Source organism: Atractosteus spatula, chromosome 5 (assembly GCF_055471065.1).
Source record: "Atractosteus spatula isolate fAtrSpa1 chromosome 5, fAtrSpa1.hap1, whole genome shotgun sequence".
Classification (NCBI taxonomy): domain Eukaryota; kingdom Metazoa; phylum Chordata; class Actinopteri; order Semionotiformes; family Lepisosteidae; genus Atractosteus; species Atractosteus spatula.
Window position 1 is genome coordinate 31853648 of NC_142710.1, and position 18580 is coordinate 31872227.

The 18580-nt window shown below is 36.9% G+C and overlaps 1 protein-coding gene across 1 annotated transcript; it reads left to right on the forward strand.

Annotated features, from left to right (window-relative positions):
- The first annotated feature begins 2278 nt into the window (after positions 1–2278).
- bag3 (BAG cochaperone 3) lies at positions 2279–18330 on the forward strand. Its single transcript, XM_088917829.1, has 4 exons — positions 2279–2607; positions 13391–13741; positions 14330–14710; positions 15157–18330. The coding sequence occupies exons 1-4, from the start codon at positions 2416–2418 to the stop codon at positions 15787–15789; spliced, it is 1557 nt and encodes a 518-aa protein (XP_088773955.1). The 5' UTR covers positions 2279–2415; the 3' UTR covers positions 15790–18330.
- Positions 18331–18580: the final 250 nt, after the last annotated feature.

Sequence of the window (18580 nt, forward strand, 5' to 3'; positions counted from 1 at the left end):
ATGATTATCGAAAAATGAAAGGGCACTAGCCTTACTCAGCCACAACTGCAGAACAAAAAGATTATTTGAAAGATCTAATAGACTAAATTAAGATAATTGATTCTATATAAATTACTGGGTATCCCAATGTGTAGAGAGGACTGGCACTTTTATGTATTTGTTACACCTGGTCTTGTTGAGCCGAAGCACTCATAATTGTCTGATTAGTGACGACTACCAACAATACATAATTCCAGAAATACTCAATCTTAGGATGGAAAACTACATGTTTGAAATTGAAACACACAATAATGAGAATAACCAATCTCAACGTATATGTTTTAAGTCAAGCACAGTGGTTCAGGAAAACCTTTGCTCAGCTTGAGCGTTTAAGAACAATTATTTGCATCGTATCTCTTATGTTGACAACACACACAATTGAATTTATTTAGGACCGAAGAGGATGTTTTGAACCACACGTGAACACGTCAAAATAAACTGGATATAAACAACGAGGGAAAGAGAGTTGGCACAACAAATCAGGACATAAATTGAATAAAGAGTCAGTAGAATTATCTAATGATTATAGATTGAAATGTAAAAGGAAGTAATATGAAATAAATTGCATTAAGTGAAACGAAACAACTATAAATGAGTTTAATGCTTCGATTTCTCGTCCTCAGATCCCTCACCCATCTTTATAGCAAGTATTATAATGTTCTTCCTATACTCATGGTCTTGTTTAGATGAGACATCTTCAATGGTGAATATTCTAGAGACAGTCGAGGTCAGGACACATGACTGGGTTCTATTTTTCTGCCTTTGCGTCAGTGTTGTTAGGTGATGTTGCTGATCGTCTGCTGGGGTTCCTTTGAAACCTCGTTTCCTCTTTTAATTGTACAGTGTGTCATAGCCCTTTTTTTTGGTAAATTGATAGGACCTGACTTTAAAGCCAGAATGTTTTGGATTTTTTTTGTATTTTATGCAATGAGTTCAAATGTCTGATCTTCATTCCACACATGGGACGTCACCTTTCTGTCTGGAAACATTTGGGACATTTAACCGCTGAAATATTAAAAAGGGCAAATTCACATTTAACGTACAAGCTTCACAGATCTTCTTTATATATATAAGGACATGTAATGTCCTCTATAAGAAACTATTTCCTTTTCAAGCCTCTTTCAGACGTTTAACTTTAGGTATATGAGTTTTCCTTGTTTTATCTGTACTGGTCGTTGATTAGATTTCATCTGCGACTGAAAAGTGATATGTGGACATCTACATTAGTATTTTAATACTAGTATTAGTAAATTTGTATTTAAATATTAGGGTTCAGTGTTTAGAAAATATTCAAGTCGACAGCAACCATGTACAAAACTCAAGAGCAGAAACACAAATACTCGTTTCGTCAGTATGAAGTTTGTCACTCAAAATGTTAGGTGGTTACTTCTCCACTCTGCATGGTGTTTTTTTATTCGGCTTTGTCTTTTTTAAAAAAATACACACTTAGTGTAACTGGGTGTGTCACAGGCATTTATCGTAAAACTAGAAGCTAAACTCAAAAACACATAATAATCTAGTATTTTCAGCTAAACAAGTGAAGTAATTTAACATTTCCGTGCGTTTGACAGAATTATGTTCTTTATAAACTATAGGTTTACACACATCAATCTTATTGATTTAGAATTGATGAGATATTCGAATATAATTTAACATTTTGCGTTTAACACTACCTTAATTGCGTTTACGATTATATTTAGATTCTTTGAAGAGGGTGCGTTCATGTGGAAAGGGTTAATGCGGTAGCTAATGTGGGTGTAAATTTACACGCTCAATTTGTAATTTAACATCTAAGGAATGCCTCACAAATAATCTTCGAAGGACGTTAACAGTACGTATTTTTCTCCTCCTCCTATTCACGACACTTACTAAGTCAACTGCAAGGCTCTGCCACAGAAGAGGCAAGTTTGGTGTTGCTTGGAAACAGACTGTCTTGAATTCTTACTAAAAAAGCAGCATCTCGCTTTTATACCCGCGAGATCAGCACGGAGAGATGCAGGTGTCAAAGGAGCATGTCTGTTAGTCCAGGATATACTGTTATCTGGAATGCAAGTTACGGCGCCTGGGATTGTAGACAAGAATGTCCAGGGCTTCAGGGCACCACAGAGCTTCACTGGAACATGAAGTGCACATGTGCACATTTGCACAGCATGAGCGCTGCAACCCTGTGCTGACAGCAACTGGCTGATGATGACTCAAGGAGGAGCTGTTTGTGTGGCGCACATTCTCTCTCGATATAGCCAGAACTTTCCAAGGCTCCCGGAGCTATCCTCAGAACTTTGGTCTCAGAGTTGACCGGGCTAATTCCAGACATTTCCAACCCCTTTCAACACGTCACCCAACAGATTCTATAAAGGAGGTACTCGGCAGGGCATAATGGCACAATTCACGCAACCAAGAAGCTTTTATAGCATGAAGACACAGTCACCAATGGTACAGATGTCTACTAACGACCCATTGCCCCCTGGCTGGGAAATTAAAATTGACCCTCAAACAGGATGGCCCTTTTTCGTGGATCATAACAACCGCACAACCACCTGGAACGACCCTAGACACGACGTGAAAAAGGTAGGCGAATAACAGTGTGAATAATATACCAGATGCAGCAATGTGCGTGATTACGTTGGAAGTTTGTAATTTGTGTGGTCGTGATGCCGACATAATTTGTGAGCTCCCCGAAACCCGTTTAATTCATTTACTTTTTATGACTACGGATTCCGGTATCATTTCATCTCGTCTGAGCTACAAATCACAACGGATTTGATCAAGAGCACCTTCCAATTTTAACAAACGAGTTAGGATACTATTATGGAAGCGAGAATTATTTAATTTGCTCCTGCGCAGGGATTTCTTATATTGGAACAAATCCAGAATACGTGGACGACAGAATACATCTACCAGATATGCAGTTTGATAGTTTTCCATGAAAATGAATAGTGTGGATGAACATGCATCTTGACAGCATTGTACGGGTGGAGAGCGATACTGCTGATGCCCTTTAATATTCCCGTGTCAAGATCCAGAGGCTGTTTTGTGTGTATGACGCACTGCAGTTCTATGTGAAGCCATTCCATTCAGTATTTGGACCTTTTCACAATGTTTATTTAAAGCTTCTTATTACATGAGCAACGTGAGATTCACAGACTTTGATCTCCGTGTAAGCTTTAGTATAAACATTTTCCTCCTTGCCTAAAAGTTTCCCTTAAAAGGGATGGGGCGTTCTAGAAAAATAAATCACTTCTGCGCAGCTTAATGTATTGTGAAGTTTCATTGTCAGATATATTAAATCTCTGTTGGTCTCCCAGCAATAAATGAGGAAATATAGGAAGGTTTAAGAAAGATACACAAAACAATTCATATGAGCAATATGCCCATTCTCGTTAAGTGCAAATTTGAACCTCTGTAAACAGCTATAGAAAATTAGAGCTTTCTCCCAGTGTCTAGGCATGTTGAAAGATTTTAGATGGTAGACACAGAGCCAGCCAGTTGGCATCTTGCATTTATAAGGTCGACACTTGCAGTTGTCCAAAGTTAGTGACACTGAGAATCTGCTCGAAAGAAACAGCTGTCAGGAGATAAAATTGGTGCAATGGTGGTGGTATATGTACATGTCAGCAAGAGTTCAGAGGTTGTCTTTGCTTTTCACTCCTACTAAAAAAAAAAGTTTTCAAGTATTTATGGAAGTATGGCAAAAATTTTCAAAGTAAAAAAAAACTAAGCAAAGCTAAAAGTGCATAAGGCTAAAATACAAAATTTCATGAGTGTCCATCTGTAAATACTTCGACTGCCTTATGTAGTGTGGAGAAAAAGTAAGTACATGCCATTAAGATTTTAAGGTTTAACACGTTTAGACATTTTTTAACTTTACCTAGTTCTCACCAAGTCTTAATAGTAGATAAAATCAAATGCATTTAACAAAAATGTAACTTTGTCGTTGTTTATTTAAAAAAATAATCAGCCAACATTCAGTATCTTTGTGTGAAAAAGTAAGTTACCATTTCTCTACCATCACGATTAAGAATTAAGAGGGTATCTACTGTAAAATCAGGTGCGCCAAAACATGTGCAAATGATTAATTGACCAACTGAAAGTGATTTTTACCTGTATATTAAATCAGAAACTTCATCAGTTTTTAGCACTAAAGTTCATGGTAACATTATACCCAGATCAAAAGAAATCTATGAAAGAACTGTTGTTACTTATCAGTTTGAGAAGGGTTACAAAGTCATTTCCAAACAGTATAAAGTCCATCATTCCACAATAAGAAAGATCATGAATGAAATGATGGTGAAAATTTAAGACTGTTTTCAATCTACCCAGGAGTTTGTTCTACCTAATTCTCTCCAAGATCTGATAGTTTGATGCCCATGGATACATCCAGGGATTTCTTGCTGTGGTAGAGCTCATGAGTCCACCATTAGAAACAGAGTGAATACGAATAGCTTTCATGGAGGGATAGCAAGAAGGAAACCTCTGCAATGTAAGAAGACTGCTGCACAGCACCTGAATGAAAAAACAAGACTTCTGGAAGAGTGTGCTCCAGACAGATGAGTCAAAAGTGGCGTTGTTTGTGCATAAAGCAAAACATGTTTGGCGAAAGGCAGTGTTTGGTTTTGGCCAGACGATCCTCATACCAGCCATTAAGCATGGTGGTGGGAGGGTAATGGTTTGGGACCTGGACGACTTGCTATCACCTAGTCTGATATGAATTCTACAGTATACCAGAGTATTCCAGAGGAAACTGTGAGACGATCTGTCTGACGTCTAAAGCTAAACCAAAAGTGGCTCATAGAACAGGACAATGATATAGAACCCACAAGCAAAGTTATAAGAGAATGGCTCAGAAAGAAGAAATTCAGGATTTTGGAATGGCCAAGTCTTATAAGGAAGAGTGGGCCAGAATTTCTCCCGGGCAATGTGAGAGACTGATCAACTCTTACAGGAAGCATTTAATTCAAGTTACTGCTGCTAAATGATGGCTGATTTTGTAAAAATAAATAATAACAAAGTGGAATTATTGTGTTATTTGACAAATGAGGTTATGTTTACTTCTATTAGAACTAGGTGAAGGTCAAATATGTCTATGTTAAATAATAAAATCTTAAGGGAATACATTTATTTTAACCACACCGTATATTTAACCTGTGTATTAACATATGTAGACCTTTATAATAATGTCTCCAGGTCCGCACTATACTGAAAACTTTTAGGCACCATGTACACACTGCGTCAATCCCATGCATAAGGTGTTGATGAAAAATCTACATTACACATATTTGTATACACAACATATAAAAGGTATGGTTTTCAGTGTTTTTGGAGAATTAATGTAAAGAGCTAGAAATTGATCTGTTGTGCTTGACATCTCTATAATTCTTCTTTTACTTGTGTAATATTATAAGCTCCACGTTTTTCAAGAGTGGAAAAGTAAAATATGTTTTTGACTGCTGCTCTGACATTAGCTTAAGGCCTGTGATCTTGTCTCATCTGTGGGCACACTACTGTGTAATTTGGTGGTGCTGGATACCATATAAAAATTGGCAGATGATGCCGGTAATGTCTCTGAACTAATTAAACACAATGATTTAATTGCACCCAGAAATGGTAAACATAAATTTATGTAATGATATTGTTTGGCGCAGAGTGACTGCTAGGCTGAAAATGAGTTTGAAAATGAAATGAATGTGGCAACACCCTGCTTATCCTTGGATATGCAACCTTTGAAGAAAGTACTGCCATAATTGTTTCATATAATTAAAACTTGGAAATGTAATTAAAATATGCATTTTGCACTTAAACAGCATTAGGATAGAACATTTGTATTTTCAAACGGATGTCTTCTCCAGACATGTAATAAAGACCTAGTAAGAGGAAAGCACAAGTCCTTTTGCTGGAATTTAACTACGTTTTTGAAAAAGCCTTCCAGCTAGTGATTAAACACTAGCTAAAGTCCAGGACAGGCACAAGACTAAAGATTTACAGTTAAAAGATTATGAGTTAAATAGAGCTTCTATGCTTCAGTACAGTCTACAGTAAATAGAAGCCAGTCATTACCAAAATACATCTAAAACTTTAAAACAACCGAAGGTCCAGTGCATGGGTTAATGTCAGGGACTTTAGCCCCAGTGTTTTTGATTATTTTATGACTGCATTGTTCTATTCCTCTGTGACAGTTTACTCTTTGTGCTGCCCAGGAGGGGCAGAGGGAGAGGTCCAATTACAAGCATAACATAGTCTATCACTCACAAAAACAAAGCAAGTTGGCTTGCAGTGCACTGTGCTGTGAAGAAGGATGTGCAAAACATGATCTAAACATTGATTCTTGAAAATGAGAGCATTAAGCATATACATGTCTTTTCATAAGAAAACAACAATGTTTTGAACTGTCCAAAAACTGGAGATCTGCTTCTTTCTTGTTCTTAGGTTTTTCTTAGCTTCTGAGGTACTTTTTAGGATGTATTTTAAACTCTTTGTTAAATTTCTAATTATTTTTACAAAAAGTAATTCTCTCAGAATAGTCAGAAAATCGAGGCTAAAAATATAAAAAGCAAGCCTAGTAAAAGTCCATTGCGGTTTTCCCCTAAGCCCTAAGCAGTTGTCACTTTGGTGTGTTAATAGTGCTGTTCAAAGAAATGGCAAAAGAGGATCCCAACAGAAAAAGCTTTAACTGCTAAGCGGTCTCCTATCCTAGACCTGGAATGCTCCCAGTCCAGTGGCATTTATAGGTCACCATAAAATTGCCAGTTTTTAAAGATATGGATCAGTTTCTTGGTGATCAGTTAAGCAAGTATATGGTTAAATTAAATAACTTTGAAATCATTTTGACCAAATGACCTTCTGACCTTCCAGCCCACAGTTGTCTTAATTGAGCAGATGAAGATATGTTGATCAAAAACACATAGGTGTTTCCCAGTCTTGTGAAAAATGTGACAGCACCAGTATTGAAGACCTACTGTTCTCTGGTGATATAAACACAGAGCTTTACATAGAATTGTATCTTTAATAACAAATGCTATATTAGCACAAAGTGCTCAAAAAGCAATGGAAAATCACCGCCTGAGGTACTGGAAAGCTAAAAGCAGAAAAATGGTGTAGAACAGTTTCATGCTGCATTTAAATACGCCCTCTGTGTCTTTGTGGGAATGTGTAAAGATCACAGGATTGCAGTCAGCTCGGCACATTCCCCTGCCACTACTAGATTGTTTTTTAAATGTTTAAAGCTTCTCTTTTAGCTTAGTTAGGTTCTTCTTATTATTTTAAAAGCAGAAAGTCTTGGTTTCTACACTCCACAGTTTATTGACATATTAATGCAAAGGGAGCCTCTTAACCTTAATATGATTGCCATCTTTTAGTCTATACAATGCCATATTATGAGTATATTTTTGTCATGTTAGCACATGCATCATGAAATCTTTACAAAAAAACAATAAAAAATTAATTGACCCAGTTTTCTCATTGAAACTTCAGTTTGTGGGAGTACGTTGTTTTCTTTCAATGTTGTGATTGTGTGCAACATCATATTGCTGCCTCCTTCTGTATCAGGCCTTTTCGTCTGAGAACCCATAAACTTGGGTTCCCATGGCAACTGACGGTTGTGTAGGCCCAGTCGCTATAATATGTATTCTCTCCCACCCAGGGGCATGACTGTTTTAGCTGTGGTGTTTCTACTCTGTGATAGATGGAACATATTATGCACATACTGTGGAATTTAGAGTTTATTTTACTTATTAGTGTAAACAAATTCATTTACTATTGAATAATTCAAGTGAGTTAAACTTATCGGCAAGAGCTTGTAAGCAGATCACAGGGCTGTTTTAGTTTCTGAACGGTATTTTTGTACAGGAATGGAAAGACAGACTATGGAAGATGCTTGGAGTTTCTTTATCTTTCTGTCTAAAACCTTAATTTGATTTGCTTTTTTCTAAGGAATAGTGTTGGCATTATACATATAAACATGAAATTCTGTATTCATATGTTTTTGTTTGGGTTTTCTGAATTTGAATGTCTCAATGCACTTTCTGCTACCAAACGAGCTGCTTAAAAGTCCACCTCTTCATTTCCAAAGAAAACTGCAAATGAACTTGTCTGACAATAAGCGATGAATCACCTTGTAATTGACTAGTTTATTCTATGAATTCTGTTCTGTGCTGTTTCTCATTACTCTGGGAAAGTGCCTTACCATAGATACCATTGTCCCAAATAAGGCCTAAGAGTCATAAGACTTATACAAGAAAGAAATCAGTGTAAGAGGGAAATTGATTTCTCTTGTCCTTATATTATTTCAGTACAGCTGAAATGAAGTGCTAAAATTTTTGAAGAAAGATTTGCTATATCTGTATTTTCTTTATTGTCATATGATAGAGTTTATTATTGCTTGAAATGGGGAGCTCTCTGTTGTTGTTTTGTTGTGACTGATGCTGTTGCTAGGCAAATGTAGCACCTATTTCCAACAAGCCAGTGATATGATGGCTTGGATATGTAGGCTGACCCTGAGAGTTTCCATTGACTGCACAGGACTCACAGTTGTGTGGGAACAGTCATTGCTTATAATTTTTTCAGCATCTTAAAGCCTTTTTATGAAATGCAGACCTCTGTGGATAAGCGAGGACTTGCTAATCTTGCAGGCTGAAACACGTTTGAATTTCATTTTATTCTGTAGGCCCCAACATGATTGAAACTCAAGTCAAGGAATGTATTACACTTTATTTATTTAACTTACAGTACATGCATCTAGTGTGTGTTCTGTATAATGTAATTTAGTAATGAGCCATTATAAGCAATGTCAATATCAGGAAATAACCTGAAATCAGGAAAGACAGTAAAATCAAAATGTAAATAAGAATAAGAAAAAGTCAATCGCACTGTGAAAAGTAAAAGCTACTACTTTCTCCTTTTCAGCTTGGAATTAACCTTTATTTTTGTCTTTGCATCTAACGCATGCTGACACAGTTCCACACCTGAACCCATGTAAATAAGAATGTCGAATAATGAAAGTTATAATTGACTCAGTAATCTTTTACATCAGTCTTTCTTAATAGAGTAATATAACATGGCTGTTGTGAGATTTGTCTCAAGAATAGATGTTTCTTGTAGTGTAAGCCAGTGAACATGATGTTGTCCAAAATGGCAGTGCATGCTTCAAGTTCATAATAACAGAAAAAATTGAAATGTTGCAATGCAATGCTAATACATTGATAAGGACGATAAGGATATTTGTAGACTAAAAGACTACACTTCTGTCATCATAAGCATGATGAGCATGGTTTTTAAAGCTTGATAAAATTCCAGAGACCTGTGTTTCTTATGCTAAATATTTTTAGAGCTTTGAATTCATTTGATTCTAGTTATTTTAGTTTCACCATTTTGGGTTTGGAACTGACTACATACTGTCTTCCATTGCATTGCACTATATAGTCTGTGTAACCAGTGAACTCTTACCTGTTATTGTGGGGACCAACACCTTGATAAGTACATGGATACAGATGGGATTTCAGCATATAATGGAGAGTAGCTGTTAATGCAAGTTGTTCTTGTTTTCCTTTTTATTTCTTTTGTTCAATAGTCTCTGTCTTATGTATAGCTGTCATATGTTGTCCCTACATATATTATTCACAAACAATTGCGGTGCAAATAAGTTTTCAAAAAGCATTTGGACAGCTGATTAGGGACTAAGGTGCAAGGGGATAAGATCAACAAGGTTACATGTTGGGCTACGTGATGAATAAAGCATTTTGAGTTGAAATTGAAATCCCGTTCTTACAGAGCCACTGTTGGCAGAATCGGCTAGATGTGCACCAAGTCTGAAATGAAGTAACAGGGGAATCCTGACAAGATAAACTGTTCCTTTAAGATCCGGTTGTGATCTCATTTTTCTTGTGAGAGGCGGAAAAGCCAGTGTCTCTATGCAGCATCTTTGGATGTTCTGATGTCATTCGGAACAGGGAAAGGTTGAACAGATGTACTGAAATATATTCAGACTAAATTAAATACACTACATCAAGCATTGCTGTGTGCCAGATCACCCTAAGAAAATGTTTAATTGGAAGTGTTTCCCTGAGCAACAGAATAGAAAAAGCAGTAAGGAACAGTACAATAGATTTACTGTAGGTGTTTCAAGCAAACTATTGACAGTAATTTAAATTGGATTATGAATATGTTATTTTACTGTAGGTGTTTAGGATGTTCTTCAGAAACATAAAAGGATTTTTTTTAGTAGCATTCAGTAGTGATTCACTGTTTTAGCAATTATACTTTAATCTATTTTATGATCATATGCACTAAAATTAATTTTGCACTTCCTCAGAAGCCTTCCTTTCAATTTACTAAAACTAAGTACTGGAACAGTTCTCATGTTTATATTTTATATAGAATTAATTTAGTTGGATCAAACTTGAAGAGCTCTTTAATTGTATGTTTTTGAGTCAATTGAAATCAAGAGCTGTAAACCAGATGTCCAGGATAAAAGAGAGCACAAAAATGGCCTGGAGATTCAGTATGATTTAGAAAGGGGAATTTGTCATTGTGCCTTAAAATCTTTGACCAGCGTGTGCTGTCTTTAGTAACATACAGTTGTTAAACCTGCACCCTGAATACAAAAATGAGAGACCCAAACAAGTATGTGAAAGGCAAGATGGAAAAAGAAATGAACAGGTTACAGGGTGACCAAAAGCATGTGGCTTCATAAGATAGTGAAGACAGTGAAAGGACAATTGGCCAGACTCAGAGGAAGAAGAGCAGAGCAGCAGATCATTGCTGGACCATCAAAGTACTAAGAGCTACATCCAAAAAGGCAACAGTGTCCGAAATAGAAAGCAAAGTTTCTCCGAAAGTGAAAAAGTGGAAAACAATGACAGGCTTCTTGGTACAAATAATACTAATTATTTTATATACAACAGTGCTGAAAAAGCAATAATCTCAAATAGTTATCATCTCTGATAACTTAATGTCTCACTTCAGCATGAAGACTGATGTGAAACCAGGACTTTAAATAATAAAATGTTCCTTGTCGTTTTATTTAAAAACATACTGGGGTAGTAGTGATTAAGGCTCTGGACGTTTAGCCAAGAAGATGTCTATGGGCCCAAAAGCAGCTGTAGAGCAAGGTCTAGTAAATTTCCTTCACTATAAATGCATTTCTATTTCAATCTTTGTTGTCCACAACTATTTGTTCTCAGTTGATATATCTCGGTACATCATTTTAATATTTTAATATTTTAAGTAATTACAATATATTTTGTGCTATCATCATAAGTTATCATGAAAGAACTAAGAAATGGGCAGTAACAGAAATCATTTATGCCTTTACCTGAAAATAATATTTGCATTATTACAGTACATGCTATAAAATAAGAAATTTGCCATCCAAAATGATAAACTGAATTTCTGTATTTATCTTGCATAACAGAATGGGTTTTATCTTTCTGGGAAAAAAGAAGCTTTGAATCAATGACTTTGTTAAGCTCTCCAGATCTGATTGAATTGCAAGGCACACTTTGATATGAGGCATGATTCCCTGTAGTCTAAAAAAAAAAGACAAAAAAAGTGATTAAAGGCTGACTCTTCCTGTGATTCTGGAATGTGTTCAGTTATTTGTGTGGGAGTTCTTAATTTTTAAATAAAAAAGGAACTTCAGCCTATTAACCTTTTATTGTAAAGAATGATATTTTTAAATGAATGTAAGAGAAGTATGTCTACCACCTCAATACACACATACAGAACGTAAACAACTTAAACCTAAAGGCCATCAGTTCATGCTACTGTCTGGAAGCACACTTTGTTGTTTTTTTGGGATGTATATAATAATGGAAGGTTAAGTAATTTTGCAAAAAAGACAAAAATCAATCTCCATCTCTAACAAAGGGGTTTAGTTTAAAAAGAAATCCACAGACATGTATTGATATTGATTCAAGTTCTCTTATATGTTTCTTGTTAGGTTATTACATTTTCTAATTGCATTTTCTACTAATATAATAGTCTTCTGTTGAAATGTTTTAGGTTTTGTGTCACAGGAACAGTAAAGCTATCATTTAAGAAGTTTGTTACTGTATGTGGGCAATCTAAACTTTTATATCTGTTGTGGATTTCCTGGACAGTTGTTGTAATGAATATTACAGATGTATTCACATTAAAATGTTGATTGTGTCAACTTGGCTCCTTCCTTCAACACCACATTTGTTTTCAGGAGCAAGTCTTTTGACAAGCTGTAGTTTTTACATTAAGCAATTTCCTGAAAATAAGCCATTTCTATTCAATAAAGGGAGCTTTCTGTAATTCATTCACACAGTCCATTTTTGTTTTCTGCAGTTTAAGTATTATTTTTCCATTGCTGTTACCATAGAAACTAATGGTTTTCTGCAGGTCCTTGAAAAATACTATCAAATTATAAGAGGTGGGAAAAATGGAGGTCATAATAGAGAACTATAAGTTGACAAAGTGATATCTGTGGCACTTGTCAGATATGCAAGCTGTCTTAAACTTTTCAGTAAAGCTCCCTAACATCTCCGTACATTTTTAATTCATGAGAGCACTGAAAATTTTTCTCATGGATTATTCTGTCTGAAATTATCGCTCCTAGCATGATAAAGCCCAAATGTTGTCTTTAAGAATTTCATACATTGGTACAGACAGGTCATGTAACGTTGTTTTTAGGTAAGTCTGAAAATTATGTTAACATTATAGGATATTCTGCTAAATTTAAATTTAGAAAAAATGTTACAAAATAAGAAGGAACTCATGACAATCTTTTTGTGTTGCCTGAACATATTACCAGTCAGTTTAGTGTCTGTGTGTGTCCTGTGATGGACTGGATTCCTATCCTGGGTGTATCCCACTTTGCACCTGTTGCTTGCCAGAATATCTCTGTGTTCCTGTATTATATAAAGATCTTAGAAAATGGTTGGATGTAACATGTAACAATGAAAAAGATCAATAAAAAAATTAAAAAGCAATGGGCATAAACATTTTAAAACATCATAAAACATTTACCTTTGTTTCCAAATTTACACTGAGAAAATGACACAGAAAGTGACAGGTCTTTCAGGAGATTTGATAGATTAATTTGATAGTTACTATTATTATTTGATATTTTAATTTTCTAATTTTGACGTTCTAATTTTGTAACATCGAGTTTGTTTTGTATATCAAAAAATGGATGGTAAAATTAGCCCGACATTGAGGTTTTATGAATGTGGCCTAATGTGTTTTGAGGTGTGTAGATTTTAAACTCTCAAAGTCTTGGAAGATATTCGAAGTGGGCTCATGGGTCATATTCTCACATATTAAGATGTGGCTCCCAGTGCTTTTAAGGCAAAAGGTTTTCTAAAATTATTTCATGTGATGGTCTTTCTTCAAGGATGCCCAGGCTTCTTCGAACGGCCCCTGTCTGGCTTCACAGCTGTCTCCCCAGGAGCCTCAGAAGCAGTATCAGAGGGAGGTGAAATACCCAAACCTTCGGCCAGGATACATCCCCATCCCCGTTGTTCATGACAACGTGGATCCCAGGCAGCAGCAGCAACACCCATACTACTCCTATCCCCAGCCTGCCCCCATGCAGAGGGTTAGGACCGAGGGGCGGGTGCCTTCTCCCACACCAGGTCACACAGGGCGACCCAAGTCACCCATCAGGCTCCCAGCAGAGGACTGTCCGAGTGATCCACACTGTGGGCAAGGCTTGTCGTCTTCACCTGTCTCACAGGCACCTGAGGTAATTTGTTCTTCATCGTCACACTTGTCTGTTTTGCATTAGGGACTCACTGCTACATTCTAGGTATGCACACCACAGAAGCCACTTAGAAGCGTTTTAAAAACAGTTATTTTTGGAGGGGTTTATTTTATATTTTTATTTTTTATGAAATATCCTTTTTAGATCATGAGTCTGATTTGCCTTTGGTCTCCAAATAATAATGGTAAGACATGCAGTGTGTTTCTCTAGAGCAATTTATTTGAGAGTTATGGCATATAATGTAGCTGTAAGCAGTATATGGCAATATTTTATTATCTTAGTGTTAAGTGATCCAGATTTAGTCTGAGTTTCCTCTCTAACAAAATACCAGCTCTCTTCAAATAGGTTTTACAGAAAATATGCAACAGTTAAAAGCTAACCTACCACAGAGAGTACTTGTTTAATAAGACCTACTCAAAGCTACTTTGTCTGTTTCAGGACACACTCATAAAAGTGTCAGAACAATTGAAAATGATTAGGTAGAGCTTACGCAGATCCAGATTTGTTAGCTGTATATGCTCTCTCTTACCACAAAATGGCTCTCTTAATGTGCTGCTCTTCTTGTCTTAGTTTCAGACCCTTCACCATGTCCACCATCAGCACCTTCCCCAGACCTCGTGCTCCCACACGGCTCCTGGCCACCAGCCTGCCCGGCCAGGAAGCAGTGGGCCCCAGCTTCAGCCTGGTTACATCCCCATACCCGTGATCCACGAGGGGGCAACGGTCCGTTCCCAGGCCCCGCCCACGCCTGTTGTCCACCCCCAGCGTCCCTCTCACATGGACTACCAGCCAGCCTTCTCCCGAATCCAGCCAGAAGAATGGACTGTCCACACAGCCCCTGCCCATTCCAATCGCGACAGGCCAAGCCACGAGGCCTCTCCCGTGCAGATTCCCCCCCACGCCAGAGCCCAGTCACCTGTCAAGGCTCAGGTCATGGGAGAGCGTCCACAGGTACAGAATTAGAATGACTAATTGGTTAAACCAATTATGAAAACCAGTCTCAGAATGTTGAAAAGCGACGTTTCTTGCACGGTTGCCTTGATACAGGTGAATTTGTTGTCCCAGAGTCAAATCGAGTGCCTGGAAAACATTTTCATTGACCAAATTATAACACCTTACATAGGAGCTTTGTAAAATAAAATTTATTTTAGGAGTCTGTCCCTTCTCCTTAAACTTTAAAAAACATTTCGTATTGTTACCATACTATCCCTGTGCCACTGTTTTGCTCTTATGATTTGGTTTTCCTGAATGTGCTTTTACTCATTAGATTATCCTTTTGCCTTGACATATATTTGTAACATTTGTAATAAACTGGTATCCTTGTAATTAGATTTCACCAAACAATCGGAGGTCAACAGATTGTAAAAAGTAAAATAAATAAATTCTGTTTTCTTCAGGTTCAACAACATATTGTACAGCAGGAGTCTCCTCCTAAATTGTACCAGGAGGAGCATGGCAGCCCACCAGGATTTGAAATGCCTCATGGGTTTGCCCAGGCAGTCCATAGAGATGCTGAGGCAAGACAGCCTCCTGAGAAACAAGAGAAGACAGAGGTCAAAGTCCAAGTGCCAGTAAAATCTGAACCCCAAGAAATAAGGCCAGTGCCAGAAGAGGTTCATCCACAGAAGATGGAGGAATCAGTGGAATTACCTCCAAGACACCCAGGCCTGGACAAAGTTCAGCAGATTGTGGAGAGGGTGCAGAAGTTAGAAGAGGAGGTCAAATATTTTGATGGGAAGAAGAACGACAAAAAGTACCTGATTCTGGAAGAGCTTTTAACAAAAGAACTGCTAGCCCTGGACTCTGTTGACCCTGAAGGGCGGGATGATGTGAGGCAGGCAAGGAGAGATGGGGTCCGCAAGGTGCAGAACATTTTGGAAGGACTCGAGCTGATTGGCGAGGAGCAGAAGTATTGTGAAGGCCCACAGTCCGTTAGTGAGGGCTCTGTGGAAGGCAGTAGCCCCCCAAGCAAAGGGGAATCAAACAGAATTGGTCACGTGGATGCCACAATGGAGAAGGAGATCTCCTAACAGCACTGCCGAAGCTGGAAATAAAAAGAAAAGCACAGACAAACAGACAATTTGCTGCTCTAAATCACTTATATTCCTGTAGTTTTGAATGAACTTATAAAATGCATGCCTTAAGGACTTTAACGGCAGTTGTGTTACGCCATCTTGTAGATGACTGGGAAGGAAGTTAATATTTGTATCAACAAGAGCACTTCGCAAAGTAATGAAAACTTTTTACTGTTGGGAGTATCGTGGTTAGATCAATGAAAGAGATAACTGTAAAAGGAACGTCATTATTTCCGAAACTGAAGAGTCAAGAAATGGCCTTTATTAAAAAGCCACTACCTTGAGACATATTTTGGATGTACTGTAGTTTTATCTTTTTTTAGTGTCTGTTAATGCAGGTTACATTCACTGCAAACTGTACAGAATGTAGCTGTTACAAAGCATATTAACACTTGGAGTTTTGTTTTTTTCTTTCCTTTGGCAGATGTTGCTTCCTGAAGATACAAATATTTGATTTCAGATGAATTCTTTACAGCAATACATTCTAGCATTCTGTTTGTTATGTTTTTAAACCCTATGTGAGTGCAGTTAGCTCTGGGTAGAGATTTGTGTTATTCTCAGTCAGTTTGCTCCACTTGCTTTGCTAACTTCAGGGCGCAGTCTCATCTCGGCATTGCAGTCTTCAAGTTTTCTTTGTAGTAACAGATTTAAATTTGTTTTAAATTTAACGTTTAAAATATTTGTGGAAAAGGTAAAGAACATCTAAACTATGTTAAGCAGACTGTAAAATGTCTTTAACTTTCTCCACAACTTGTTATAAACAGACTTTGTCAGTGTTCTGAGGTTACCCAGTCAGGAGCACTTTTGTCCGAGGGATTAGTGTGCCTGTAATGTCCCACACTCACAGTAATGCTTTGCATGAAGTCATTCTTTACTACAGACAGACTGAGAAGGCAGTGCTCAACTGCTGCAATCAATGATTTTTATCACATGTGTTCAAATGAGTAAATGTTTACAGGCATTGGAGTTATAAATGCTAATAGGCCTTTGGGAAGCCATCTTTAGACACAGAAAGTGAAAAGTCCTTGACATCTACACCAGGCCACAATCTACTTGTTAATAAATGTTTTCACATAGCATAATGTGCCAAATTGTACAGAGCAGCTTTTTGTTAATCAAAAACAAATTCACTGTATTGTGTGTGGTTACTAATAATACACAAAACATGACAGAGTTAAATAACACTGATGGAGTGCTATGAAAATAAAAGAAAACCAGTGAAATGTACTTTATGTACACTTTTGTGTAAGACAGGTAACATCTGAATAAAGAAACATATCGGAGAGGTGAAGGAAAATGCTTGTGATTTAAGACAACAATCCAAAAGAAGTATTCATATTTTCTCAGCTGTACCAGAGATAGAAGGGCTTATTCTCATCACCTTTAGTGCTACAGTACAAATATGATTTTGCACTACAGTACTTCTATGATTTAAAATAGTTTTAAAATAACAACATTTAAATTCCCTGTTGTAAATCAACACAGCAATGCTTTAGTAGGGTTTTTGTTCAGTAGCATAAATTAATGTACAAATATTGCCAGTAAGGAGTACAAACAGTGGTGTCAAGGGCAGTTAAAAAGTAGTGTTGTGCTAACACATTTCTAAATTAGGAACAAACAGAGCAGCCCTGTGTGTATGTGAGAAGGTCTTTTCACACAAGCAGAGCAATGACAGTGGTTCAAACTGTCTTCTTCGTGCTGTAAAATCTGATTTAACAGCTTCTGTAAGAGAATCCCGTTTATGGCACCACAGTGCTCTATCACTATCTTATGCTCTTTTGATTAATTGGAATGTAATGCACTCAAGTAACTGAAACCCTTATTATTCTCATAAATTGGTATCATATGATAAAGGTCTTTGATCTTTAGCCAAACTTGTGGGAATTGTAATCCTAACCTGTAAACAGCACAAATCTTGCATAACAGAAATAAGTGAATATATAAGCCTATGTGATTCATGGCCTTACTTTTCCCATGATAAAACTTTTAAGTTCCATTAAATTTGTATAATGTTCATAGAAACTTTTGAAAATACTATTGTTCTGGGCAATAGCTTATTCATCAAAACATATCTTGATTTGACACCTAATTCCATTGGAAGTATTGCTTTGCTTATGACAAGAGCTAATTGGAAATGTGAGGTACGAGTGGTACCGCCAGTAAAAACCTTCTAATATAAATCCTGGCATTTGCCAGCAGTCCTTGCTGAGCTTCTGGAAATAGCCTCTAAATAAAATCCCATTCTCTCTTGTCTCTGCCGTAGGGGCTTTCGTATTAAGTTTATTATTAGAATGGGCAATCATAAAACATCCATATGGTGCCTTGTGACTGCTCTCCTGTATTAAAAGAAAGCAGGCATGGAGATCAGTCAGTTTGACTGTTGGGCACTTTAAGGAATGTTCTGAGTATTGTGTGTTGGATTATTTAAGTGTGAAGGAGTTTTCTGTTGTTGTTTTTGTTAACCTATTCAGTAAAATAAAAATAAAAACTACTTCAATACTCCTGTCCTTTTTGGGTTAATTTTATAAAAGCCCTTTTTATTTATTCATTGCTTTTGTATTCATGTTTGAATGATTGAAGGACGTGGATTTGTTTATTTATTTGCTTCCCTCTCAGTCTTAGCACTAACTGCTGAAGTGTTTTACAATTAGATCCTTGATTTGATCTCTCAGTCAAAAATGAAGGACCCATCAAGAGGACTCAGGAAACATAATATAAAAAAGAAAAAGGAATATTGTTCTGGCAA

Bases quoted from the DNA above. Each gene is read 5' to 3' on its own strand.
- bag3 (XM_088917829.1), top strand. From the start codon at position 2,416: ATGGCACAATTCACGCAACCAAGAAGCTTTTATAGCATGAAGACACAG. The intron at 2,608-13,390 runs GTAGGCGAATAA...TCTTTCTTCAAG, and splicing joins CTAGACACGACGTGAAAAAG to GATGCCCAGGCTTCTTCGAA. The intron at 13,742-14,329 runs GTAATTTGTTCT...TTCTTGTCTTAG, and splicing joins CTGTCTCACAGGCACCTGAG to TTTCAGACCCTTCACCATGT.